Source organism: Papaver somniferum, chromosome 6, assembly GCF_003573695.1.
Source record: "Papaver somniferum cultivar HN1 chromosome 6, ASM357369v1, whole genome shotgun sequence".
Lineage (NCBI taxonomy): Eukaryota > Viridiplantae > Streptophyta > Magnoliopsida > Ranunculales > Papaveraceae > Papaver > Papaver somniferum.
In genome coordinates this window covers 144619721-144647585 of record NC_039363.1, presented here as the reverse complement: position 1 = coordinate 144647585, position 27865 = coordinate 144619721, and the positions used below count along the sequence as shown (strand labels likewise).

The 27865-nt window shown below is 35.3% G+C and overlaps 2 protein-coding genes, 1 long non-coding RNA gene, 6 other non-coding genes and 1 pseudogene across 11 annotated transcripts; all 10 read right to left on the bottom strand.

Moving 5' to 3' along the window:
* Nucleotides 1-1089: 1089 nt before the first annotated feature.
* Nucleotides 1090-2795, bottom strand: LOC113289657 (60S ribosomal protein L27). 3 transcript variants are annotated; one of them, XM_026538984.1, is made up of 2 exons: nucleotides 2660-2795; nucleotides 1090-1802 (listed from the first exon to the last, which is right to left on the bottom strand). In XM_026538984.1, the coding sequence occupies exon 2, from the start codon at nucleotides 1771-1773 to the stop codon at nucleotides 1366-1368; it is 408 nt and encodes a 135-aa protein (XP_026394769.1). In that variant the 5' UTR covers nucleotides 1774-1802; nucleotides 2660-2795; the 3' UTR covers nucleotides 1090-1365. The 3 variants fall into 3 exon arrangements, with proteins under 3 accessions (XP_026394769.1, XP_026394767.1, XP_026394768.1); XM_026538982.1 differs by having other exon boundaries at nucleotides 1090-1807; nucleotides 2660-2743; XM_026538983.1 differs by having other exon boundaries at nucleotides 1090-1877; nucleotides 2660-2730.
* Nucleotides 2796-3352: 557 nt separating this feature from the next.
* On the bottom strand, nucleotides 3353-4445 carry LOC113291615. Its single transcript, XM_026541129.1, has 2 exons — nucleotides 4439-4445; nucleotides 3353-4377 (listed from the first exon to the last, which is right to left on the bottom strand). The coding sequence occupies exons 1-2, from the start codon at nucleotides 4443-4445 to the stop codon at nucleotides 3353-3355; spliced, it is 1032 nt and encodes a 343-aa protein (XP_026396914.1).
* Nucleotides 4446-18328: 13883 nt separating this feature from the next.
* LOC113289656 lies at nucleotides 18329-22577 on the bottom strand. The gene is made up of 2 exons (XR_003331079.1): nucleotides 22496-22577; nucleotides 18329-18850 (listed from the first exon to the last, which is right to left on the bottom strand). It is a non-coding gene; the product is annotated as an uncharacterized LOC113289656 (long non-coding RNA).
* On the bottom strand, nucleotides 18888-18978 carry LOC113291994. Its single transcript, XR_003331685.1, has one exon. It is a non-coding gene; the product is annotated as a small nucleolar RNA SNORD96 family (small nucleolar RNA).
* On the bottom strand, nucleotides 19726-19809 carry LOC113292272. Its single transcript, XR_003331757.1, has one exon. It is a non-coding gene; the product is annotated as a small nucleolar RNA snoR77Y (small nucleolar RNA).
* Nucleotides 19843-19990, bottom strand: LOC113292287. The gene has a single exon (XR_003331771.1). It is a non-coding gene; the product is annotated as a small nucleolar RNA snoR2/U65 (small nucleolar RNA).
* LOC113292286 lies at nucleotides 20890-21037 on the bottom strand. The gene has a single exon (XR_003331770.1). It is a non-coding gene; the product is annotated as a small nucleolar RNA snoR2/U65 (small nucleolar RNA).
* Nucleotides 21285-21361, bottom strand: LOC113292291 (annotated as a pseudogene).
* Nucleotides 21779-21892, bottom strand: LOC113292238. Its single transcript, XR_003331733.1, has one exon. It is a non-coding gene; the product is annotated as a small nucleolar RNA Z278 (small nucleolar RNA).
* LOC113292229 lies at nucleotides 21959-22048 on the bottom strand. The gene has a single exon (XR_003331725.1). It is a non-coding gene; the product is annotated as a small nucleolar RNA Z223 (small nucleolar RNA).
* Nucleotides 22578-27865: the final 5288 nt, after the last annotated feature.

Genomic DNA, 27865 nt, shown 5'->3' with positions numbered 1-27865 from the left:
AAGTAAGCTTGTCGTTGATACACCGTAGATTCAATTTACCAGACCAATTGAATTTCTTCATCAAACCTATAGAGATTTTATTCCAGCAAGAATGAAAGTTAAGAATCTTCACCGCAATTCCAAATTCTCCTATTGATTTTATCTGCCATTGATGCAAATTATCCAGCTCTGGAAACTCACTATCCCACATCTTGAAATCTAGCTTATGAGCATTAGAACATCGAGGCCCAAAAAGATTTCCAAATTGCAGCTTCAAACCCTGACGGGATGCAAATGAATCTTTGTCTGGAATCAGTTTCCGGATCAAACCTTGAAACTTTAAGGAAATACCCATAATAATTTGATTTCATCTCTATCAGTAACACAACCTGATCGAATCTACGAGTCCATTTGAGAGGTTTTGCAGAAAACAACTTAATGGCTTCCAAAGTTACCTCATGAATCCAAGAAACAACTTTCTTAGGTACCAAAATCCAATTACTCACTCCTTTGAATCTCTCCAAAACGTTAAGTACTCTATTTTTCCTTTAGGAATCCAAGAGAGATCAAATGATTTTGATTTAAGAAGAATCGTAGTGGAAGAAGACATGAATAAAAAAATTAAGAAACAGAAAAAGTTTAAGAAGAAAAATGGCTAATGAAAACTCTCCTTACACGGAAAGTTCAAAATAGCACACTTCTACACTGATTTGATCACCAGAATCAAAACGAGCAGAAAGCTGAGTTCATCAAAAGAGATCGCCATTTTTTGGTTTCTCCAGGAAAATCATTTTGCATGTTGATGCGGACATTTCCTGCGTAGTAGTAAGGTAGTTCATGAAAGGACGTTTCCTGCGTAGTGGTAAGGTAGTTCATGAAAGAAACTCGAAATACAGAGAGAAGATAAGAAATATTGTTTGTCATAGTGACGGAACAGAGCTTTGATCAACAATCAACAACAAATAGAAAAGAAATTTACAATGTAATAATGGCTAACAGATTCATCATCATCAGCACGCGTGCAGCATTTAAGCTGCATCAGCACTCCTAGAATTCAAGGTTCTTGCTTAAATTCACAGCTTCATCAACTGATATGTGCAAGGCCTCATGTACTAGAACAAATTGAGCATAATACTATGTAATAAACTATAACAAGTTAGTTGGTTCTGGCTAACAGTATCATAAATGCCACTTGAGGAACTAACAAACCACATATGTTTTGGAATCTAAAACCAGACAATGCCATAAACTAGTCATTTAAAAGTTCAGAGTCAAAACCTTAAATCCCTGTATTATCTTTAATGCAATTACGGTCAAAAAAGAAAACTGAAACTCAGCCAATGATAACTACTCAAAAAGATAACAATGAAACTCTTTCACAGAGCCTCAGAACCTGAGCTTGGTGAAGAACCACCTGTTTTTCCCGGTCTTGAACCTCTCCTCCAAACGAGCCTTTGTCTCTTTAGCAGCTGTAACCTTCTTGTCACGGGAAGTAAGAACATCTGGAGTGACAACATCCTTGAGATCGACATCAAGGGTGTAACGTGTAGGCATGATGTGGTTATAGTTCACAAGCTTGATGAAAGCCTTCACTCTTGATTTCTTCGCAGTCTTCTTGGCTGAATCCTTGCGAATTACCTTCTTGGGGTACTTGTTAATCCCTGCAACTAAGCAATGACCATATGGACGCTCACGTGTTCCCTCATCGAAAGCACGAATGATAACAGCCTTACGCCCAGCAAAGCGTCCTTGTAGCACTACCACAGCTTTGTTTGGCTTCAAAAACTTAACCATTGTCGCTACCTCCTAAGGTTCTGCTGAATCTACTCTGCCACGGATACATAAAATACATGTTCAGGAAAGAATCGCTATCTTCTAAATGATCAGCTGAATATACTCTGCCAGGGATACATAAAATTCATGTTCAGGAAAGAACTTCATAATTAATGCAACATACAATAATCACAAAACACGCTAACCTGAACTGAATCAGGTAAATGAACAACCAATTACAAGCACATAACTAAGCCTAGTAAAAAGCTAAAAAATCAAAGTTGAAATGTGCGGTCCGAATGGAGCAGATGTGAGCATTAACAGGCCAAAACACACTTGCAACGACGAACACTAAGTGATATCCCAGACTTGTAACTGTGCAAACTATATAATTAAATGGAGAAGCACATGACTAAGTCTGGTTAATGTCTATAAAAATCACCTAAAACCATTCATTTAGCTAAATCATGAAAATCAAAAGCATAAACGGAAAAAATAGTTTCCCATCCATAACAGGGGCAACACTGGTACACAGTATTATCCGAATATGGGGCTAAGACTGGGTAAACCATTTAACTATAGCTGGTTATGGGAGATGTAAAGAAACTAATTAAACCCTTATTCTTTACACCACATCACCAGCATCATCAAAACCCTTAAAACTTACAATTATAAAACCCTAAAAAATGTATCAAATCGAGACAAGAGCGGATTCGTGGTAAATGAAATAACGAGGATACGCCATGGTAAATGATTGATACTAGTAAACAACATTAGATTGATGTTGCTGGTCTCAGGAAGCATTCAATCATCACTATATATGTATCTTGATGCCGCTTGTCCAGCAAATCATACAAACATGCGTAAAAAGAAAAATTAAATTAGGGTTAAGAGTTTTGGAGATTACCTCTCTGTGTTGAACGAGATCCGACTGAGGAAGGGAACGATGCAGCCGCGGCAGGAGAAGAAAGAGGTTTTATATACGAAGAGTGTGATGATGTAGAGATTTTGAGCCTAGGGTTTTTGTTTTAATTACCTGTTTTAACCTCATCTTTTTCTTCGTTCACTCGGTAAGGGCAAGTCCAGACTTGTCAAAACTAAATTTTAGAGGCCACGTGATGGGCAAATGGGCTTGTCCACTATGGAAAAATGCACCTGGAGGTAGGGGGGTCTCACATCCTTGTCGGTCTGAGTCTAGTGGAGCAGCAGTATGGTGAGATCAACAGTTGTGACACGTAAGCAAGGGATGATAATATAGTGGTACTGAGATGATACGCACACCGAACGTGTGTACCGCAATGTGCACCGTGAAGAAATCCGAGGGCTATTAGGGCAGTTCTGTGGGAGATTTACAGGGGGTGGGGTAAAAGATGGGGTCCACCATCTTTTTTTTTCTCACACCAAGATCACGGTGTACCTTCGATAGTGGTAAGGGAGGGGATTTGTGTATAGGCGAGGATGGGATTCTCGTCCCAAGGTGTTGTATTGTTGACATAAAAACAGGATAAGCGAGGAACGCATCCTCATTTATTTTTTATTTTATTTTTTTAGCGAGATCAAATCTTTGCCCTTTTTTTTTGATAAAGGATAAATTCATTTATTATTGTGTAGCAACATTGAAGTCTTTTGCCAGAAGGCTACAACCATTGGCACTGTAATTATCATAGAGTTCAACATCTCTTTCAGAAGTTCTAACTGATTTAGTAACTTCATCTGTTACTTGATTGTCATTTCTGCTAACGAAAGTAAAATTGCATAAACTAAAAAAAGAAGATAAATGTTTTATCTCTTTTAGCAAATTCCTATTTTCCCACTGAATTAAAGAAATAGTGCCAGTGATCGATTGAATGACAAGTTTGGCATCTGCTTTTATATGAATTATGGTGAAAGATTTCTCCTTTGCTTCCCGAATTGCCATACATTCTCTTTCTTCTGGGTTTAATGTTCCATTTGCGAATCTCCCTTTAATCCCTCCACATGCCCCTGTTTCATCACGAATGATTAGTCCAGTACCCATTTTCTTAGTAGTATTGTCAAAATATGCATCTACATTGATATTAATAATGCTTGGTGTAGGAGGTTGATGTGAAAGAGAACAGTGTGTAAGTTCAGATGCAATATTATGCGACTTCAGATGAGAATGCAAGTGATAATTTATTTTGTGTACAGAATTAAGAGGGTTTAAGGATACTCCCTGAAAGATTGCATCACATCTTTCTTTCCAGATGATCCAAGCACCAATCATTAAGGTGTATAACCATATTTCATCAGAACTACTATCTGGAGAGAACCAACTTGTGCACCATTCTGACACACTTGTGCAGTTACTTCTTACAGCATCAATGTTGATGTTTACTCCTCTCCACACAACTCTAGCATGTCTGCACTCCAATAACAGATGTTCAATTGTTTCAGATTCAGCACCACAGCATCCACATTGTAATTCTTGCTCTGCATTGTATAAAGCTAGCTTATCTCTTGTTTGGTTAATTTCCCTTATACACTTCCAAATAAATAGTTTAACCCTACGAGCTGCACCAGTTCTCCACAGATTCTTCCAAACAACTGAATTAATAATTCTTCCATTGATATTTACTTCCCTTTCAAAATCCCATCCCACATCCCCTGCTTTTAAGGAGAGAGAACAAACATTTGAGTTTAGACCACGGTTTTTGGTCGTTTTCACCCCCCATTATTACTCCAATAGATTCTGCCTTACATAAGTCAATTTATAGAAATTTCCACCTCTTTCTAAATTAAATATCTCAAATATAAATTTAATTTATAATCAGTAGATTCTTATTTTGATTTTTCTGACGAGAAGATGGAAATGAGTATTGAATATTGATCAATTAAAACAACTAAGATATTTGCATATACTCCGTCAATTTGATGATGAGTCGGATGAGGATGAAAAAAGAGAATCACTATGTTGCAATCACAACATCCAGGACTCATAACTACCCATTCAAAAAGCTAAAACATATTCTCAAGCAGATGGACATTTCAAGGGTGTGAATTTTATTAAAAGAAGCTGATGCACGATTATTTTCATCCTGGATGTTCGTACTTTGTTCAAGATTGTGTTCCTACAAGAACAAGAGATAAAGGAAAACCCTATTCACAAACAAACAAACTCTATCTCTTTTTCAAAGAACACAACCTCGACTTTACTTTCTCATTTCATAAGCCAACCAACACAGTACATCATTCTTTTTGAAACTATTCAAGATTTTTTCCCTACCTCGAAATAACACAAACTCATCTCAGTCATTAATGACTGACAACTACCTAATCGTGATTAACAACTAACTTATCCACTAATCAACCAACAAGAATTTCTCTACTATTAATGATAAGCATGTAAATGCTACATTTTATACCCGTATTTATATTAGCTAGGATACAATATTTTAGTTGCTAATACTATTTTAGTGCTTTTGTAGAAAGTACAAGTGAATTCGATCATCCGACGAATAAACAGCAAAATGTGAGACTTAATGGTGTTTCGGACGAAAATTGTAAAATGTGGTTTGCTTGGTATTTCCATATATCGGCAACCACAATGATGAAATGTGGTTGGCCTGGTATTTCCATATATCAGCAATCACAATGATGAAACGTGGTTGGCCTGGTATTTCCATGTATCAGCAACCACAATGATGATATGAGGTTGGCCTTGTATTTCCATGTGTCAGCAACCACAATGATCAAATATGTTGGCATGGTATTTCTATATATCAGCAACACTTATTATGTTGGCCTGGTATTTCTATTCTTCATTTTTATTAGCTAGAGTTTGATTTATTTATATTGATTTATGGTTTTTTGAGAAAACCATCTCTAGCTAATCCATGTTAGGGTGAACAGATGAAGTTGTAGGTGATTTATTTTATGTTTTTGAATAAAGTTTCTACCAATTGAACTTAAATGATAATGTTTGTGATTCTCTTTCAATGTTTCACCTTCTAGCTATAATTTTCATGTTCTATGCCATGTATAGTCCATAGTTAGATTAGTATAAGAACTCATTGAAAATTTGGAGTAATTGAATTATGAATTTCATTTGACTATTTATGCCATGTATATCTAGTGCTTAAGAATTTTACATTAAGGTGACAACAAACTACCATTTTGAAAATGATAATTCTTGTCAACGATTCTTAATGAAATATCTTCCGTGTACTAGTAGCTGGGTTTGCTATTTTACATGAGTAAATTAAAGATTTTTGTGATTGAATACAAATAACTTTCCTACAACGGATTCCCGAAACCTTAACACTTTCACATCTTTGGTTACATTTTTATTATTTTGCTATCATTTTGTCCGAATTTCTGAAAACTCTCAAAAGCATCATATTTGATTACTTAGTTTTTTTGGTATTAGTTGGTAGAGTATTTCACACTCCTCGTAGGAACGACCTGTACTTGCCATTGTCTACTAGTTAGACGTTGTGCACTTGCAGTATTATTATTGTAGGTTTCCGAGCCTACCAAGTTTTTGGCGCCGCTGCCGGGGAGTGGTAGCAAAATACTCACTAGTTGATATCAGCGTATATAGCTTATTTTTAATTTTTGTACATAATTTATTTTTATTTTTCTTTTAGATTTCTTTTAGTTCTTTTTATGCAGTTTGTTTGATTTTTTTTTAGGTACTTTAGTTTGAAGTGTGGGCGAAAAGAAAGTATGCACTCACAAAACATTTACAAGAGACACTTGGAAGATCCATTAGAGGTTTGCTTAGATCATTTTGGGTATGATTTTGATGATGATAGTGTTATTTGTGAAGTCAATGCCTTATTTGACTCCACACCACTGCTAGACACTAATAAATGGAAGCCCAAACTAGAACCTCTAGTTCTGTCCGAATCTCGATTAGTTCAATCAGTCAAGAATGCTCCTACCTTGACCCATAAGCCATTAAGTTCTGAATTTTTTCGTCTTGATGATATTCATAATGAAACTGTTTTAGATGATAATGGGTCTTAGAGTCGTGATATTATTGCTCCATTGAGGCCTTGTTTAGCGAGTGAATTTGAAAAAATATCAGTCGTGGAAGTTATTTCCGCGGACTTAGAACCAGATTTAGGGAGTACAATAACTATTCAATTCTTTAGACAATCTTTAGTAATCATCTGCGAACCTGATTTACTTCATATTAAAGGTTCGAATTATGCTTTAAATAAGATTGAATCCAGTTTTATCTCTCTGGGTACTAATCTTTCTTAGTGTAGGTTCATGTTTTCAACTAATCAGATTAGTTGGGTTGATCCCCAACTCTTCAGGCTTTATATATATAATTTGCAGCTTACCTTGGGGTACCAACCCCACATTGTTTGAGAACGTTCTACTGGCAAGTCGGGAAACAAATACATTTCGCTTCATGGGAGTCAACCCATCAGATTTGTTCCCTGCACTCTATCTTTTATTTTTAGTTCTTTAGTTTTTGCATATGTATTTTAGAATTTCCCACCTTAATTTCTACATTGGATGACTCAGTTACATTGAGGACAATGTAATGTTTAAGTGTGGGGGAGTGCCGCTTTTGTTAGGATTTTTCTTTAAAAAAAAAAATCTACTGCATAATATCTCTGTTTTGCTCGAGGACTGGCAAAATATAAGTGTGGGGGTGTTGATAAGCATGTAAATGCTACATTTTATACCCATATTTATATTAGCTAGGATATAATATTTTAGTTGCTAATAATATTTTAGTTGCTTTTGTAGAAAATACAAGTGAATTCGATCATCCGGCGAATAAACAGCAAAATGTGAGACTTAATGGTGTTTGCGACGAAAATTGCAAAATGTGGTTGGCCTGGTATTTCCATATACCAGCAACCACAATGATGAAATATGGTTGGCCTGGTATTTCCATGTATCAGCAACCACAATGATGAAACGTGTTTGTCCTGGTATTTCCATGTATCAGCAACCACAATGATCAAATATGTTGGCCTGGTATTTCTATATACCAGCAGCACTTATTATGCTGGCCTGGTATTTCTATATATCAGCAACACTTATTATGCTGGCCTGGTATCTCTATATATCAGCAGCACTTATTATGTTGGTCTGGTATCTCCATATATATCAGCAGCATAGAATTATTTCACAGCCGAGGTCACAATGGGCAGACAAGTTTTAATTTGCTCTTCAAATAATGCATGGTGAAGCGAGTTGACGTCAGCATACTAATGCCACCTAAGATTGGTCAAGAGTGACTCTATTATTGTTAGCATAATAATGGAAGAATATCACCTCCATGACCACGTGTGAATGAAGTGCAAATGAAGAAAAGGGAAAGATTAACATATCTTGTCCTTACATAAGTTCTCTTGCTATATATATATATAAAGAATCTGAAGGAATGCTTGAGACCAAATGACGTCATTTGTGCAAATACAGTTAAGGTGGGCCCATCACATGCAAGAAAATATCATGCTTTTTAAATGAAATTAATTCATTTCCTTGGTGGTTTCATATACCATGGAAAGTGGATATTCGCTGGTACTTTACAATATTTTGTCATATTATGACACGCGGCACAGTATTATTGGGCGGATTGTATTTCATGACATGTGGCAGACTTCTATTGGGAGGTGATGTGGCGACGGCGTGGGTTCATCTATGGGCTATATTTATGTGTTGTTTCAAAATGAAAATGGGGGGGGGAGGGAGGGGTCGGCCACAGTGCCGCAACTAGAGAAGTGTTTTGAAGTTTTTTTTTTTATTCTTCGTTTTTATTAGCTAGAGTTTGATTTATTTATATTGATTTATGGTTTTTTGAGAAAACCATGTATAGCTAATCCATGTTAGGGTGAACGGATGAAGTTGTAGGTGATTTATTTTATGAATTTAATGATAATGTTTGTGATTCTCTTTCAATGTTTCACCTTCTAGCTATATTTTTCATGTTCTATGCCATGTATAGTCCATAGTTAGATTAGTAGAAGAACTCATTGAACCTTTGAAATAATTGAATTATGAATTTCATTTGACTATTTATGCCATGTATATCTAGTGCTTAAGAATTTTACATTAAGGTGACAACAAACTACCATTTTGTAAATGATAATTCTTGTCAACGATTCTTAATGAAATATCTTCCGTGTACTAGTAGCTAGGTTTGCTATTTTACATGAGTAAATTAGAGATTTTTGTGATTGAATACAAATAACTTTCCTACAACGGATTCCCGAAACCTTAACACTTTCACATCTTTGGTTACATTTTTATTATTTTTCTATCATTTTGTCAGAATTTCTGAAAACTCTCAAAAGCATCATATTTGATTACTTAGTTTTTTTGGTATTAGTTGGTAGAGTATTTCACACTCCTCGTGGGAACGACCTGTACTTTCCATTGTCTACTAGTTAGACGTTGTGCACTTGCAGTATTATTATCGTAGGTTTCTGAGCCTACCAATTAACACTCATTTATTTAGATAAGGGATGAACATGAATATGACATTATGCTCTCTCCTAAAGAGATCATTGTCATCAAGGATAAAAGTTTAAGAAGTGAGATCTAATATTTATTGGTGTCCTCCCGGGTATTGTCTTTCGGAGCTGGGTTGGACCATTGTGTCAAAATATAGGAAACTGAAAAATTGTTGCGACAGACGACCCTCTCTCTTCTCTTAAGAAATAAAATGGTTTAATTATGATTTGTCATTAATGTTGGTCCATTAGTAGTAAATGCGGAGTAGTGTTTACTGCAGCTTTCACTTTCTTCTTGAGCTGTGAAACATGAAAACTGGGTGGATTTTGGATTGCGCAGGGATTTGGAGTTTGTATGTCGTTGATCCAATCTTATCTATCACGTTGAATAGTCCATAGTACCTTGCTAATAACTTGAGATTCCTTCTCGATGCTACTGAAATTTGCCTATATGATTGGATTTGATATAAACCTATTCACCTAGACTGAAAATTTTCTTGATCATTTTCATGTCAGAAAAGTATTTTGTTCTCCCTTTAGAATTATGCAAAGATTCTTTGAGTATACTAAGTACTTGATCTCTTTCCTTGACATAGTCTTCTACATCTGCAACTAAAGTAGTAACTGCAGGTAGAAAAGCCAGATGAGGTAGGTTATACCTATGGATTGTCTTTGATGGGGTCATGTGCAAGCTGGTATGATAGTTTGAATTATACCACACCATTATGCAAATGGTAACCGTCTATTCCAAACAACGGCAACCATCAACCATGATAATTCGTTTATTTACGGGTGATAGGCAGTGCTCAGATGTAGACTAGTACTTAAAACATCCACAACTTCAAAAAAATCCATATAAATAGGGATGATTATAACTTTATGGAGATTTATTTCATTGTGGAAACCTATATATGCATCCACAAATTGGGACCCCCATACTTTTTGTTTTTATTCTACTAAAAACGGTCAACAAATGACCGTATGAGGGGGGGGGGAACGATATATGCATCCGGTCAGTGAGTGACCAGATGACAAAAAAATCAAAGTTCAAAAAAATAAAAAATTATAAACTATCCATAGGAAATCCCAAGAAAAATCTCCTTGCGACATGTCATCAACTTCTTTAGAGGATATAATGGATTTTTCACTCACTAATAAAAATTCTGGTATCATGTCTGTCTGCAGGAACAGGTGATGCTCATGAATCCCTCCCCAACCGAACATGTTCTTATTGTACCTTTGAAGGTCATAATCTCAAAGAGTGTTTCAAGTACAAACGAAAGGTAAGGTAAGTCGACAAACTGCAATGGAGTTCTAGTTGCTTGACAGATATACTTCAATTCATCCAAAAGACAAAACCATCAAAGGTATATAAGTTTATTCCTTCTTTCCTTTATGTTTATCATTTCCCTTAGAATCATTTAAACTTTTAAGGTTCAATGAGTTCTTCTACTAATCTAACTATGGAGTATACATGGCATAAAACATGAAAAATATAGTTAGAAGGTGAAACATTGAAAGAGAATCACAAACATTATCATTAAGTTCATAAAATAAATCACCTACAACTTCATCCGTTCACCCTAACATGGATTAACTATACATGGTTTTCTCAAAAAACCATAAATCAATATAAATAAATCAAACTATAGCTAATAAAAACGAAGAATAGAAAACAAAACTTCAAAACCCTTCTCTAGTTGCGGCACTGTGGCCGACCCCCCCATTTTCATTTTGAAACAACACATAAATATAGCCCACAGATGAATCCACGTCGTCGCCACATCACCTCCCAATAGAAGTCTGCAACATGTCATGAAATACAATCCGCCCAATAATATTGTGCCGCGTGTCATAATATGACGAAACATTGTAAAGTATCAGCGAATCTCCACTTTCCATAGTATATGAAACCACCAAGGAAATGAATTAATTTCATTTAAAAAGCATGATATTTTCTTGCATGTGATGGGCCCACCTTAACTGTATTTGCACAAATGACGTCATTTGGTCTCAAACATTCCTTCAGATTCTTTATATATATATATATATATATAGCAAGAGAACTTATGTAAGGACAAGATATGTTAATCTTTCCTTTTTCTTCATTTGCACTTCATTCACACGTGGTCATGGAGGTGATATTCTTCCATTATTATGCTAACAATAATAGAGTCACTCTTGACCAATCTTAGGTGGCATTAGTATGCTGACGTCGACTCGCTTCACCATGCATTAATTGAAGAGCAAATTAAAACTTGTCTGCCCATTGTGACCTCGGCTGTGAAATAATTCTATGCTGCTGATATATATGGAGATACCAGACCAACATAATAAGTGTTGCTGATATATAGAGATATCAGGTCAGCATAATAAGTGTTGCTGACATATAGAAATACCAGGCCAGCATAATAAGTGTTGTTGGTATATAGAAATACCAGGCCAACATATTTGATCATTGTGGTTGCTGATACATGAAAATACCAGGCCAAACACGTTTCATCATTGTGGTTGCTGATACATGGAAATACCAGGCCAACCATATTTCATCATTGTGGTTGCTGGAGTTTGGGAACGATAAAAAATTCTTTAAGGGTATTTTTACTAGGTAACTCCTTATAAAGATTAATTATTATTGTTTAAGGAGGATAACTAGAGTTTCAGCTAGCATATTATGTGGTTTCACCAGGATATCCATAATAACAGTGATCGATTATGAGACTCATTCTTATAGAAATTATATCTTGAAAGATAGATAACAAGTACATATTCGGCATAATTCGGACTCAATTATCCATCCCTCTTGTAATTTAGGTAAGTGATGTTTGTAACTAAATTTATACTTTCTTATCATCCACAGTAAGCTCTTGTAATTTAGGTAAGTGAAATGCTTCAGCTAGTGTGGTGGGCATGAATAATGATACTTAACACAAAATAAGATTCTATGAGGTGAGGGTTTTTACTGAGCATGATAGCCTTGAGGGTTGCAAACTTTTAACAATAATCTTCCACAATGGAGATTTGAGTCAACTTATTGAATATCCCACATAATTATCGCTTGCTAAATCCTCAAAACGAGTGCAAAAAGCTAAATAGAAATGAAACCATGAAATGGAAGCATTTGCTTTCCCTTGCAGATACAGAAAGTTGTAACCACTTTCTCTGGTTCTTCTATGTTTTTCAGAGAGAAAAACCTCTCAGACTTATGAATACGTCATATGGGATTTCTCCATTAAACCTTGGGAAATCCAATTTTAAGGGTTTGTGAGAATTGTAGTTGGAACTATTATATATTTAAAATCCCAAATCTCCTTCTAGTGATGATGATGATAAAAAAAAAGGTGTTCCAAAATTCTTAACTTCGTCTTTTGGTACGTACTTACTGACAAAAGAGGAGGAGGTTGTTGTATTTTGAACAAGGAGTTCCTTCGTGGTGTTTTCTATGGATGTGCTTCCAATAAGTTGACCTATCAAGGCATTTTGTTTGCTTGAGTTTTGAATAAGAAGATTGTGTACAGTGTCTAACGTATAATCTCTCACTCTTTCCTTTGTCACTCAAGTGTACGACATCTTCCATTCTTAGGACCCTTCTTCCCTGAAAGAGTCCGCCGCCCACTGTCTCTTCGTTGAAGCCAAACACACCTCAATTTCACAAGAAATATTTTCTGCTTATTCTTTTGTGAGCTTAGTTATCAATGACTTTATTTCTTTAGTGTGATTCTTTACTTTTTTTATTGAAGGACCAGTCATGGTGGGATATGAACCTGCTCTTGATGACCAACTGAACAAGAGATAAAGGAAAACCATATTCACAAACAAACATACTCTGCCTCTTTCTCAAAGAAGACAACCTCAACTTTATTTTATCATTTCATAGACCAACCAAGATAGTACATCATTCCTTTTATAACTAATCAAAACGTTTACCTTACCTCTAGATGGAAAAAACTCATCCATTAATTAACCAATAACTACTTTTCTACTGCTAGCACCCAAAGATAAGGGTCCATGTATATGACAGATTTCCAGCGTCAATTCCAACTGCTACCGCACTTGGTTCAAAAGATTATTGGAGAAAATTTTCAAGTACAACCTAAATTTTAATTTTCAATATGATGTATAACACATTCGAGGATATAATATTCAATAAAAAACGATTGCAAATCTTATGATTTTATGTTATAGATGTCCGCTGCATGTCACTGATGATTAAATTCGTATGGGTTCAATAAAAACATTTGCAAATTCCTCATTGTTTTGAAAAACACTAATTAATCATTTTGGTCAAAATTTATAAGAAAACCTGATGGCGAAGATGTTAGATTTATTCTAGCGCAGGAAAAAAAACAGAAAGGGGATTTCCAAGAATGCTAGGTAGATTTGATTGCATGCATTTGATGTGACACAGATTCCCTACTGCTTATGATGGTCTCTTTAAGGGTCATTACCCAAAATCAATTGTTATTTTGGAAGTTGTTGCTACTTATGATTATTCAGATCTGACATATTTTTCTCATGGACTTTTGGGCTAACAGAATCAGATAAATGTTTCACACAAGTCACCTTTATTTGAAAACCTATAGTACATAAGTTGCCCGCTGATGGTTGTCACAGGTGCCATATATAACAACTAAACAAACTATAAGAGATAATTAGTGTTTGGGTCGTAGATTGTGGTACCTTTTAGTCTTTGGGTCGTAAGTTTGTCCGTTACAGTGTTTAGGTCATAAACCCGATAGTCATAACAGTCAAAAAGTCAAAAATGTTAATGTTTGTTAATGGTATAGAAAAACAAAGAATACTGGTTGGGACTTCTGTCAAACGCTTGGTGGAAAGGACCTGGTAATGGTGTTATCCATCGAGGAATCATCTGCTGCTGCTCTCAATTTCCCTGCGAAATCATATCCGAAATAAAGTAGACATTTTTGATCATTCATAAGCCTTAAAAAGACATTAATCGGCACCATAACTTCCACAAATCATCATTAAGAAATCTATTTTAAGGGAAGCAAAACCTCCCCTTTTCGTTACTAATTTCTTGCTATAACTATGACAATTTAATCCCACACTCGATTAATCTCTTCAGTTCATTTACAATTTCAATGGCAAATCCTAACTTTACTGACCAAAATAAAACCCATCTTTCCTTTTTCTAAACTTATCCTTCCTCCATTATATCATAACCCATTTACTACTTCGTATCTGATAGTAGAATTCTTAAATTTGTTAAAAAACATAGCTTTTGGGTTTGTTCTTTTGTACCTAGAGAGGGTGAGTAATGCGGCTCTTTTTATTAGCAAAGCGCTACATTTTGATTCTTGTATGGATTCAAGAGAGTATAGGCTTAACTCTATGTAATTTGAAGGACATCACCATTCACTAACGAAAGTTATCAGTTTGATCATTAGACCGTTATGATTAACGGGTCTACGACCCAAACATTATAACGGAGAAATTTACGACCCCTAAATGGTACCAAAATCTAGGACCCAAACACTAATTAACTCAACTAAAAATCAACCATACATATTAGATATAATAAAGACGAGACAAGATGATTGAAACTCCAAATACTTATATAACCAAAGTTTCATGTTCAGAACATTGAACTCATCCTTGATCAACTGAAAACTAGTTATTCATTGATTTCAAGTCATGGAAAAATATACAAAAATAACAATAAATGAAAACAATAAGTTAGTATGGTTTACCTTGTATGCCTAATATCTTATGCTAGCTTCTCTTATTGCCCCATTATAGTCAAAATAATTAGAAGATATCACAGATTATTTTAGAAAGTTTTCGTATATCGTTTTTTAAAGTCAACCTTTTGGAGTCCTTCTGGGACCGTGTTTCTTAAAGCTAGAATTCAATTTCGCGTCCTCAAGAGTATAACTAGCTCATTGGCTAACTTTCATATCTGATTCCAAGTAGTAACTTGTTTGAAACAGTCCCAGAATCGACTAAGTTTTTTCTCATGACCTAGCCGATTTTCCTCCTGCATGTTTTATAGTTTTCGTTATTTTACTCGTAACTTCATCATTTTGTATCGGAATGACCTCATTCTTTTTCAGTTGGAACCCCATTCTAATTCTTATAAGATAAGAGAATTTTTTTGATGGGGGACAAATTTGGATGAGGACATGAGTGACAAATGGTAAGATTGCCATGTGTCTATCCTAAAAACTGTTTTTCATACATAACTATTTTGACATATTTTTTCCATATTCACGCTCTCCCGGTCAAACAAAATTTTGTTACAGTTATCTAAACTGATAACCATCCTAAATTAGTGCTGATATACATGGACATAAAAGAAAAAAAATAAACACGATCTCAAAATAAATTATTATTTAGATATATAATGTTTTATGGTTAAGTTAATAAAAGCCATACCATTTCTTTACTGGTTGTATGAAAAACCTGACAACCCTGTAATGTCACGTCTTCTAAGATTTAATGTATCCTTACATAATTTTACATGATTTTTTTCCAAAATACGAATCCTTATTATTGTGCACCACTGAAAAAATCTAGTATAAAATGTACGTAATTTCTGTAAATTAATTCTTCTTCTTTTATAAGAAATTTAAAACCACTAGTTTTATTGTCACTTTGAGAAGGTTTGGAAGCACATGCCATACTATAGGAAATTAGTGTGAAATTAGTGAGAACAAACAAAAATTGTGTGAGACTTAAGGTACATATAAGGTGTAGTTTGCAAATTCACTTGGCAAACCGGCAAACTTAATAATTTCCTAGTCGCGGCAGAAATTCTACCAAGCGGCTGAGAATATGCCACTTGGTAGACTCTTCGATGAGAGACATGTGTATACCACCCATTGGTTTTCATGTTGTCGTCAAGAGGCTAAATTTGAATCCACTATACTCGTACAGACACATCCAATCTGTCGAGTGAGTTTGCAAATCTGGCAAGCCCATAGTTGCCTCTAATGCCAGATTTGTCAATTAGCCAACTCTATAGAACTTTCGTTTACATGAATCTATTTCAGAGCACACACCTTTGAAGACATGATTGTTAAAGTAGGGTACCAGTTTTACTACGGATAGTATCAATCCATATAAAATAACACAATTCCAACTATTGGATCTCTGGATTGGCATCATTCGTAGCAAAATTGGTATCCACATTTAGCAATCATTATTAAAAAAAGGTGAATTTATTATATTTCTTTGATTGGTTAGGTAGTCAATAGAAGGCAACGCGTACTAAAAATCCCATCACTATTATGTAATTCTAAAATTAAATTAAAAAATGAGATTAAGATTTCACATACACACTCGTTAGAAACCTCGTTTAATTGGGGGTCCTAGAAACTAATTAGGGGCCTCACCCATTTTATTTGCACCCCAAAATATTTAGGGGCGCATCAATAATAAAGTGAAAATATTATTTTACCCCTTATTTTAAAAAAAATTTAAAATCAGTGACGACTTTAAAGAGTCGTTATTAGAGTCTTTTTTTTTTGTTTTACAAATTTTCCGTTTGCAAAATTTTTTTCTGCTCAGATTTGTATGAAAAGTCGTCATGATATTTTTTAAATTTTATGATGACACGAGTCGTTAATGTTTTCAATGACGACTCTAATGTATCGTTAATATTTTTAATGGCGACTCTTTAGAGTCGTTAATGCTTTTCAATGACGACTCTAAAGTGTCGTTACTGTAGAGTCGTCATTGAAACGATAACGACACTTCGAAGTCATTGAAAATATTAACGACACTTAGAGTCGTCATTGAAAACATTAACGACTCTTTAGAGTCGTCATTGATTTAAAAAAATGCCATGACGAATTTCCATACAAATCTGAGCTGAAAAAAGAAAAAAAAATTGCAAACGTAAAATTTGAAAAATAAATATATTAAACTCTAATTAAGTAAGATTACAGATGGCGCAATATTACAGAGTTTGACATAAACGGTAGAGTTAGCTTGCCCCCTTGCGACGACATTAGCCACACTATCCGCTTCGGCTCCCTCGACTTTGTTCTTCATGAGGCTCGCTGGTAGGCTAGCACGACAACCTGTTCAACTTATGTAGTAGTACGCTGCTTGGAGCTTAGCTTGTTAGGCTTCCAATTAGTTAATTATGTAATAACTAATATTAATAAAAACTTAAATAAAAAAAATTAACATTAATTAAATAAGATTATAATTAATTAGATAAGAGGTAGATTAACCATTACTAAAATTTTGGATAAGGGGCAACTCAAATTATGTTTGGGCGACCTTTTTATCCTCTAGTGGGAGGCCCTAATTGGTTTTCAGGCCCCCAATTAAACTACGGTTAGAAAATGTACACAAAATTAGAATCTAAAATATATACGGCTTCATTTTTACGACAAAATCTCGGGAGCTCTCACAATGTTTTCGGGTCAAACTTTTTTGACTAATATTTAAAAATTAGAGGTTAAGATCTTTCTAATTTTTAAAAATTAGTAACATTTTTCCAAATTAGTCAAATTAATAATGAGAAAAACCCCACAGGAATAATGCCTGCATTGAGATGATCGTATCACAAAACAAAGCTAAAATCCAGGGTTAACAAAATAACGTTGAACCCGATGCTAAAAGCAGACCTTTCATACATATGTAAAGGCGGATGCAAATTTCAGCAGGTTTCTGCAATAAACTGAAAAGCTCGGTATCTCCATTATGGAGATACGTAATAAGTAACCGAGCATAATCAGCTCATTAACTTAACTTGGATATCTTACACACGAATTTTAGAATTGTACAGTATCAGTTTACTCAGGTGCATACGTTCACTTGATCAGATGGATTCTGAGGATTTATCCTAATGTTTTTCGCTTAACACGAGGAATTTGATATACGTGAATATTACAACTAAACACTCTATGCACTTGCAGGATCAATTAGAGTTGGAGACGCTTTACTGGAAAATAAAAGGAGAAGAGTATCTGACGTACCCTACTCCCTGCAACCCTTCTCTTTAGATATATGCTTGATTAGCCAGTGTTGATTCCTTTTAAGTATGGTTTTGTAATGGAGTTACAGTCCACTCGGGCCATCTCTCTAAGTAAAATATTATAAATAAAGGTCTGTTAAGTCTGAATGTCGACACTTTGAATTCTGATCAGAAAAAGGAGTGCGTCAATGTAATAGCAATGTGGCCTGAGCACAATGTATATTATTGTTTCTGGCATCAAAAGAGAGATTTGCCTAATCAAAAAAGTGGCAAATTGACAGGATGATGTTGCATTGAGCTTGAGAGGCCAATACAGCAGCAACCTGGTTTGCCTCACATTTTTTCAGATTAAAAAGTTACTGATTTCAGATTAAAAAGTTACTGAACTTGAAACTAAATAGTTTTGACCAGAAATTAAAAGATCTTCCAAGATTGTTTGCCCCTCTGCCAGAGTGCCAGTGAACGCTGGTCTTCTTTCCCCTGATGAAAGTGATTTTCTCCTTGTGCAAGTTAGCCGACTTGCCTTGATATCCATCCTCAGCCCAAATCAGAGCTTCTTCCAGTGCAAGGCTACCTGTTTAGCTGGCTTCCCTTGATATCCTTGTGACGATCTTGGACTCCCTATAGTTTCCAGACCAATCACCAGACAATCACATGAAGCTTCAAGTATAGTGGCAGCATCTTACAAGTAACCAACAAGCTACAACTACATGAAATAAATAACCAGCAACAAAAATTGGCATAAGCCTCAGAATTGCAGAATTTGTCACCAAGGCATTAAGCCATTCAGTCCCGAAAGATGGTGTTCTTTAAATCAGATATCCTCATAGGCTCAGTAGCAAAACATAAATCAAGATCGTTATTTGTTACGAAGATCAACAAAAAAAGAAATATATGTCTCATGGCCAGTCCCAAGAGGTAATGGCCACAACGCAGCTCCCCAAGGCAATGGAATATGAGACCGCCCAAAATGGAGATTTTTCAACCGTCAACATATCAAGCTTTGTGTGTGACGTTTACAGAGGATTTTACAAACATAACTGGTTTGCTCCAATCAATGAAAGAGAGAATTTTTGCCAAAACCTCCGTCATCAAAAGACAAACTAATATTGATACAAGTCATATAAGATTTACCACAAATATTATTATTATTATTACAAAAGAACAAGCATACAAACACATGTGACTAAGAAACCATTTGTCACATGAAAACCTTCTCAATCAATAAAAGCAAAAACTCGGACGAACAGGAAACACACCCAAAAAAGATGAGAAGAATGGCCGGTGAATACAAACACACAGAATACAAAACTAATATTCCCTAGGTATTTCCTTCCTCTCATCTAACTTGGTGCAATTTTCCAAACCTATCATCATTACATACATAAAGACAACTATAAAAACAACAAAACATGATAAATTATAAAATTGGTCAATCCCAAGAAGTAATGGAATATGAGACTGTACAAACAACTGTGGAACTCCGACAAGAACTTAATTTCGTACGTTTACTATCCCCATCAAAAATAAAATGTACAGAACAAACAGACCTAATACAAAAAAGACTTTTAACTTTGATTTAGAATGCCTCAGAAAAACAGCCAAAGGTTAACATCAAAGAACTCAGCCGGTAATTCCAAATAAGTTTTGATCCTCGCAGGCGGTCAACAAATCTACACAACTATGAACTTCAAAAGAAAATGTAATCGCACAAAACGGCTCTGTAAATAAATGGCAAATCAGTGTACAGATTCCTATCAAGATGTTTAACATGAAATTTGTATAGGTCCAATCATAGCATTGACGGTCATTGTCTTTTTTGACTATCGTCAACGTGGCTCGGACCAAAAAAGGAAAAAAAAGAAATTTGCAATATTTGAAAGTCACGAAAACAACCAACACCGCTGGTACTAATCTCAAGAGACCTTTAACCAGATAGTCTGAATTGCTACTGTTTGCAGAAACAAGATCCAAAGACGAAAATGCTAGTCTTCCCCCACACATGACCACCAACCATTTCCACCATGAGGTGTCATGGAGATAGTGGTATGATGCCACACAAAAGGGCCCCCCTGCCAATCCCAATCCAAGGGATCAAGGGCTAAGATCAATGCCACCTAATGGTGGAAGGGAGTGGGGATGTGTAGCAGCTTCGATCAAAAGAAATGTATGTCTCATGGCCAGTCCCAAGAGGTAATGGCCACAACGCAGCTCCCCAAGGCAATGGAATATGAGACCGCCTAAAATGGAGATTTTTCAACCGTCAACATTCCAAGCTTTTTGTATGACGTTTACAAAGGATTCTACAAACATAACTGGTTTGCTCCAATCTGTGAAAGGGAGAATTTTTGCCAAAACCTCCCCCATCAAAAGTATGACTAAAACTAATTAGTCTACAATAATCCTCAATCATGATTACAGAAGAAAGTCACATTAACTAGAAAGGGCACCTAAAAATGGGAAGAAAATGCCACTTCAGCTGGTGAATATAAACATCAAAATTACGGTAACTTCAAATACCAACTACTTCACTAAAAATCAAAAAATTGGCTTCGAACATAAACATCTTTGATTTGAACCATTTAACAATTGAATCAGGAACAAGTAACAAATTGAGAAACCATAAGCTCTAATGAATTAAGAAGCAAGCAGCACAAGTTAACATCAAAGAAATGGCAACCGGTAATTCCATATAAAGATTGATCATCAGGGGCAATTGAAACAGTACTTCAGAGAATAAAAAGAAAATGTAATCGCACAAACGGCTCTGTAAATGAATGGTTTAAAATCAGTAAACAGAATCCTATCAGGATGCAAAACATAGAATTTGTATAGGTCCAATCATAGCATTGATGGTCATTGCCGATTAACTACCATCAACGTGGCTCGGACCAAATTTTACACAACAAACGTGGCTCGGACCAAATTTTACACAACATACAGAGTACCAAAATAGAAAGGAAAAAAAATCCATTACTAGGTTAGCAATATATATATATGTACCCTCAGATTCCCTTTCCAAATCACACACACAGCAGAAGAGGTGAAACAACCACCACCACCAGTACTAATCTAAGGAGATTGAACTAATCAAGATCAGACAACATAAAAAGAACTTTCTTGGTTTAATAGGAAGAAACAAATCAACTGCTGTGTTTAAGTGTGTTTAAGTGTCATATGGCACTTCCTATCTTTTGGGTTCGCTTCCTCATTGGGATTTTTTACCTCAAATGAAACACATAACTATAAACCCTAAGATGTTTTATTACTGAGAACAGTAAATGAAAACCAAATCCAAGTTAAGATCATGATTGTTATTCTGGTTTAAATCTAATTAACAATTGCAACAAAAGAGTATATGATGGGTATAAAACATGTGGAATCCGAATGGAGCAGATGCGAGCATAGAAAAGCCAAAAACACACCTGCAACAACGAACACTATTTTGATATCCCAGACTTGTAACTGTGTAAACCGTTATATTTTAATTGAAGAAAACACATGACTAAGTCTGGATTAATTCTTCCTTCAACAGGTTTCTAAACGGAGAATCATGCAATACACTATTGTCAGTGTTCCATGTTTCTTCATTTGGATAAATCAGCATCTAGATCCATAAGAAAAGTAACATAACGCCTCAGTTAGATCCACTATTGTCATATGAATGCAGTTTCCCCAAGGGGTTCTCCCTGCGAACAGGGTCTCAGTTCCACTGCATCTCAATTAATTGGATAACATCGTCATAGGCTTCCCAATTAACAATCTAATTCATACCATAAATCCTTACAAAAATCAACAAAAATCTATAAATCTAAGTAGGCTCAGATATATTTCAGCTCTCTCAATCAAGAATTTTCAGAAGCAAAACTGGCATAAAGCTGTGTAATGATCATCACTGCCGAAATCAATTTAGCTTATGAAAAATGTGGAGTCCGAATGGAGCAGATGTGAGCATTGAAAAGCTAACACACCTGCAACGACGAACACAGCTTTGATATCCCAGACTTGTAACTGTGCAAACCATTTTTCAACTGCAGAACACACATGACTAAGTCTGGTTTTATGTTCTAAAAACTCATTGATATAAACATAGAAGAAGTGAATCAGATCGAGACAAGAGCGGATTCTACAGATAAAGATGAGAATACACTCGGTCAGTGATCCGATTGTAGGTTGGTTTTTGCTAGTTAATCAATAGAAGAAGAAAGAGAATCATTCGATCAATTGAAATCACGCTGCCTCTTTTAACCAGCATTAGGAGCATCAATTTTATGTAAATAGCAATCCTAACAATATAAATTTCAACAGGCAAAATAAAAATTAGGGCAAGGAGGTCTGATAACCATTTTACCTGATAACTCAAAAGTAGAGAGATAAGATAGTTTGAAGGAGAAGCTGGTTTAATATGAGAAGAGGGGATGAGGAAATCTCTAGGGTTTAATGTTTTGTTGGAAAATGTCTAGGGTTTTATCTTTACTTATTTAGCCCTGCACCTTGTGCTGCTAATCTCCGATCTTGGCATTAGCATCAACAGCCGTTGGTAGGGCTGAACATGGTTTCGGTTTTCCGTTGGAATCGGACCAAACCAGACCAATTAGGAAGAAACCAAATCGAACCATTTATTAATGGATTGGTTACGGTGTACAAAGTGGAAAATCGATAGTGTTGGTTTTGGCTTGGTTTGACCTCTAAAACCGAACCAAAAATCATTGGAAAACCGATTAATTTTTAAACTTAATTTCTACCGTCGATTCACAAGTATTAGATTCTACCCATTGATTTAGAGGATAAAATAGAAACCCTAAATCTAATATTTCATTATGATACTCTCCCTCTTTCTCTTTCTCCTTCTCTCAGCCGCCTCCCTTCTCCACCCCCAACTACAGCTGCTGCTACTCGACTTTTTTCTTCCCGTCTTCCTTATTTTTTATTTGTCAATAACTAAATTAAGATATATTATATATCTTCTTTTGATCTCTAGAATTAGAGTAAGCTTTAACTATTCTTGATATTTTTTATTTTTTTTGTCTGTATATTTGTGTAAACCAATAATATCGGCAACTACGATTTTTTTATCTATAAATTTGTGTATTTTTTTTTTTGGTTTGACATAATTATTGGTTAACCAAAAACCACTGGGACAAACCGAAACCAACTGGAACCATTTGAAAACCGAACCAATGGTTAATGGATTGGTTTGGTTTAGATTTTTAGAAACCAATAGTATTGGTTTCGGTTTTGGTTTGGCAAGAAACCGAACCAAAACCGACCATGAACAGCCCTAGCCGTTGGATTGGGTGAGTGTCAATAGTTCTCTTCTCCCTCTTTGATATCTTTTTTTTCTTCTTTCTTTCTTCTTTTTTTTTTTCCCAACAAAGAGGCTAATATATTAAACGGAGGATAATCTTACATCATTCTCTAAGTGAGGAATTAAGATAATCGGTCGTCGTAACCACCATTCCCCATAAAGGTTATGTTTCCTAGCAGCTTTTGCCAAGGCATCAACAGTTTTATTACACATCTATAGACAAACTTACAAGACCACACAGCATTTGCATTACATATATTTGCACATTTTCTCAAAATAGGAAGACTATGCCAAGGAGTAAGAGAATAACTATGTTGTAAATAACAGATGATATTCAAGTTATCAGTTTCAAAAATAACCTGAGTCCAACTATAAGTAGTAGCCATGTTCATAGCCTCCAGCAAAGCCCAAGCTTCAGCTTGATGTACATTGATAGCTCTTTTTACTGCTCCTTTTCTCACCACATATTGTCTTGCATGATTTCTTGTTATAATGCCAATACCATCCAATAAAGAGTGTGGGCTGAAGGAAGCATTGATATTAACTTTATAAACATTCATAGGAGGAGGCTGCCAAGTATTATTCAGAACAGTTGAAGCAGTTATTGAATGACTGTTAACAGTGGCAGTATCTAGATGATGCAGAGAAATGTAATAACTTATTTGATGAATGACAGTGTTTGGATTAGGATTTAAGTTACTAAAGATAACTCTACATCTATGTTTCCAGATGAAGTGCATGATGCAGACAATAATATGAATAGAGTTAGAGTTACTGTATATGTTTATAGGAGAATCTTGTAATTCCCAACTCTGGATCTACAATAAAAGTGTTGAATGCTGCATTATAGAAGAGTAATGTTGTGGTAAAAATTTCCTCCAAATAGGTTAGCAAAAGGACAGTGGAGAAGCATATGATCAACATCTTCAGAAGCACCAGTGTTACAAAGGACACATTGTTGATCAGAAGAATTCATATGACGAAACAACCTGGTTTTAACTGGCAGAGCATTGTGAAGTCCTTTCCATAAGAAAATCTGAAACTTATGCGACATCTTGAGTTTCCAAAATTTAAGCCAAAATTGTTGAGACAAGTTTAGTGACATATCATTTGGAGAATCCTTAGCACAGAGCATTTTGTAAGTTGAAGAAGTGGTAAAGATACCCGTTGATGTGAAAGGCCAAATAAGAGAATCTGGTTGATCTAGTTGAATGGGAATAGTTAAGATTGAATTTACCTGGTCAGGGGTAAAAAATTTGGTGTAGAAGTTTAATATTCCATTATGCTTCAGGTAAATCAATCAATTGAGAAACCCATTGTACGTCATGAAGATGTAATTCATCCCAACCTTGAAGAGCAGTAGACATGGAAGGAATCCAGTTTGAGGTCCAAATGTTAATAGTTGAACCATCACCCACTTGCCACTTAGCATTTTCCATTATAATTTGCAGGCCATAACATAAACTTTGCCACAACCAACTGGAATTCTTTGTGTCAGGCGGTGGAGAATATTGAAGATCAAAATAAGGGAAGTATTTACCTTTTAAAATTCTGGCATAAAAAGCATCTTGATTGTGAATCAAATTCCAGGCCATCTTGGCTAGAAAAGCTGCATTATAATTAGTCAGATGTTTTAAACCCAAACCTCCCCGTCTTTTAGGAACTTTCATCTTATACCAAGAAATAAAATTAGAAGCATGTTGAGTATTAAAGTTATTCCACCAATACTGTCTCTGAATCTTATCCATTTGATGAATAGTAGAGCCAGGAATTTTAAAAACTTGCATCTGATACATTCCCATGGAACTAAGAACATTGTTCACATGAATTGTTCTTCCTGCCTGATTAACTGTTTATTGTGCCAGCCTTGCAGACGATGAGTCACATTGTCTAAAATGCCTTGACAGTTTTTTCTGACGAGATCTGTGTAATAAAAGGGGGATGCCCAAGTAATTCTCACCTAAACCCATAAAATTCATATTGAGGATGCCAGAAATACTTGTTTTTTGAGAATTAGAAGTATGCTTACCAAAAAATATTGTTGATTTCTGCATGTTTATCACCTGACCTGAAACTTGACCAAACAATTCAAAGAGATGTTTAAGATGAAGTATCTGAGCAGAGCTTTCCTAAAGGAGTAACAAACAATCATCTGCGAAAAGGAGTTGATTAATCACAGGGTAATGTCTATTGATTTTGAGACCTTCAAGAGAACCAGAGTCAATATTAGATTGTAATAGTCAAGAAAAAGCCTCCATGACAAAAAGAAACAAGTAAGGTGACAAAGGGTCACCTTGACGGATGCCTCGAGAAGGAAAAAATGAAGCACTTGGTACACCATTGATAAGAAGAGATATATTTGTTGTTGAAACACATTGCTGAATCATATCCACCCAATCAGAATTAAATCCCAACTGTTGAAAAATAGAAAGCAAAAAATTCCACTCAACCCTGTCGAATGCTTTCGACATATCTAATTTCATGCCAACAATAGCTTTTTTTTATTTTCTTCGTCTTCATAGTATGCAGTAACTCATGGGAAATGACGACATTATCATGAATGTGTCCACCAGAAACATATGCAGTTTGAGTTGGAGAAATAATTTTCGACAGAAGAGGTTTTAAACGATTAGCTAAAAATTTTGAGATGATTTTATAGCTAACGTTACAAAGACTAATTGGTTTGTAGTCTGCAGGGGTTTGAGGATACTGTACTTTAGGAATGAGGACTTGGTAAGTGTGATTAATTGCCTTGAGCATATGTCTATTGGCAAAAAAATGATGGACCATAGAGATTACCTCAGTACTAACCGTATCCCAATATTGGTGATAAAAGGCTGCTGGAAATCCGTCATTCCCCGGAGAAGCCCAAGATATGATACTAAAAACATCTTCTTTAATCTCTTGAGCATCCGGAAGACGAGAAAGTTTCAAATTTCCATCTTCATAAATGCAAGGTTGGAACAGCTGTATAATGTCTTGATTAACTGAAGGGTTAGAAATTGCAATAATATTTCGAAAATGAGAAAGAAACACATCTTCAATTTCAGCTCGAGAGTCATACCAGATACCAAGAGGGCCTTGAATAACTTGTATATTTGATCTCCTCTTATTGAAGTTTGCCAAAGAGTGAGAGTAAGAAGTATTCCTATCAGCTTCTAAAAACTTGTCACCCGCCTGCTGCATGAAATATTCCCTTTGTATTGAAAGCCAATTCTGCAGAGAAGTACTTAACTGTTGAACCTCGAGTTCATTAAAAGGAACATTGTTGTCATAGCACGTCTGAAGTTGAGTCTGAATGTTATGAATTGTTGCTTCAATGTTACCAAAATTCAGCCTTTTCCATTGTTGTAGTTGAGTTCTAGTAAACTTTAACTTGCTTGAAAATTGATAAGAAGGAGAACCCAAAAAAATTTGATTCCAACTTTGAGTGATAGTATCGATGCATGAAGGAAATCTTAACCAGCATTTGTATAATTTAAAAGGAGAATTCTTAACTGAGCTAGGGATGGTGTGTAAAAGGATGGGGCTATGATCAGATGCAATAGGAACATGATGTTGAAGATAAGCATCATTATAACTATTAATCCACTGAGGATTAACAAGTGCTCTATCTAGTTTAGAAGCAACATGATCAATGCCAGATCTGTGATTAGACCAAGTGGTATCTGAACCCATATAACCCAAATCAATAAGTCCTAACTGTTGGACAAAATTTCTAATATGACTAGCATGATGTGTATGACTAGCATGACTATGAGTTTCAGAGTTGGACATAGTAAAATTCAAATCCCCAAAAAGAGCCCAAGGAAGATCAACAAAACTATGCATGTCCAAAAGATACTGCCACTGATTATTGTTATCAATTGCATTATGCGCACCATACATGAAAGTAATTAAGAAGCCAGAGTTATGAGTATGAGTATGGATTATAGCATGAATTGTGTCACTAGTAGTATGCATAATTTCAACATCTACTCCATCTTTCTAGGCTAAAGCAATACCACCAGATATGCCAATAGCAGGATAAAACCAATAATGAGGATATCTAGTATTAGAAAGATAAAATCTCATATTGTTAGGTTGGGTTTTAGTTTCTGACAAAAAGAAGATATCTGGATCATGGTGACTTAAGCAAAATTTCAGATAATCTCTAGTGTGAGGGTTTCTTATACCTTGACAATTCCAAAAAAAAAATATTCATATTTGTAGGATTAAAAAAGCAGTTATGGAAAAAGTGATAAAAACAAAACTTCGAAAAGACAAAATCAGAAAATAACAAATAAAGAAATAGGAAGATAAACACCTGTTTCCATGCATCAGTATGATTCTGAGCAGCAGTAGCATTAGCAGCAGCAATGTCCCACACATTTTCTTGATCATTATCACCTTGCACGGAGACAGTTTCATCAT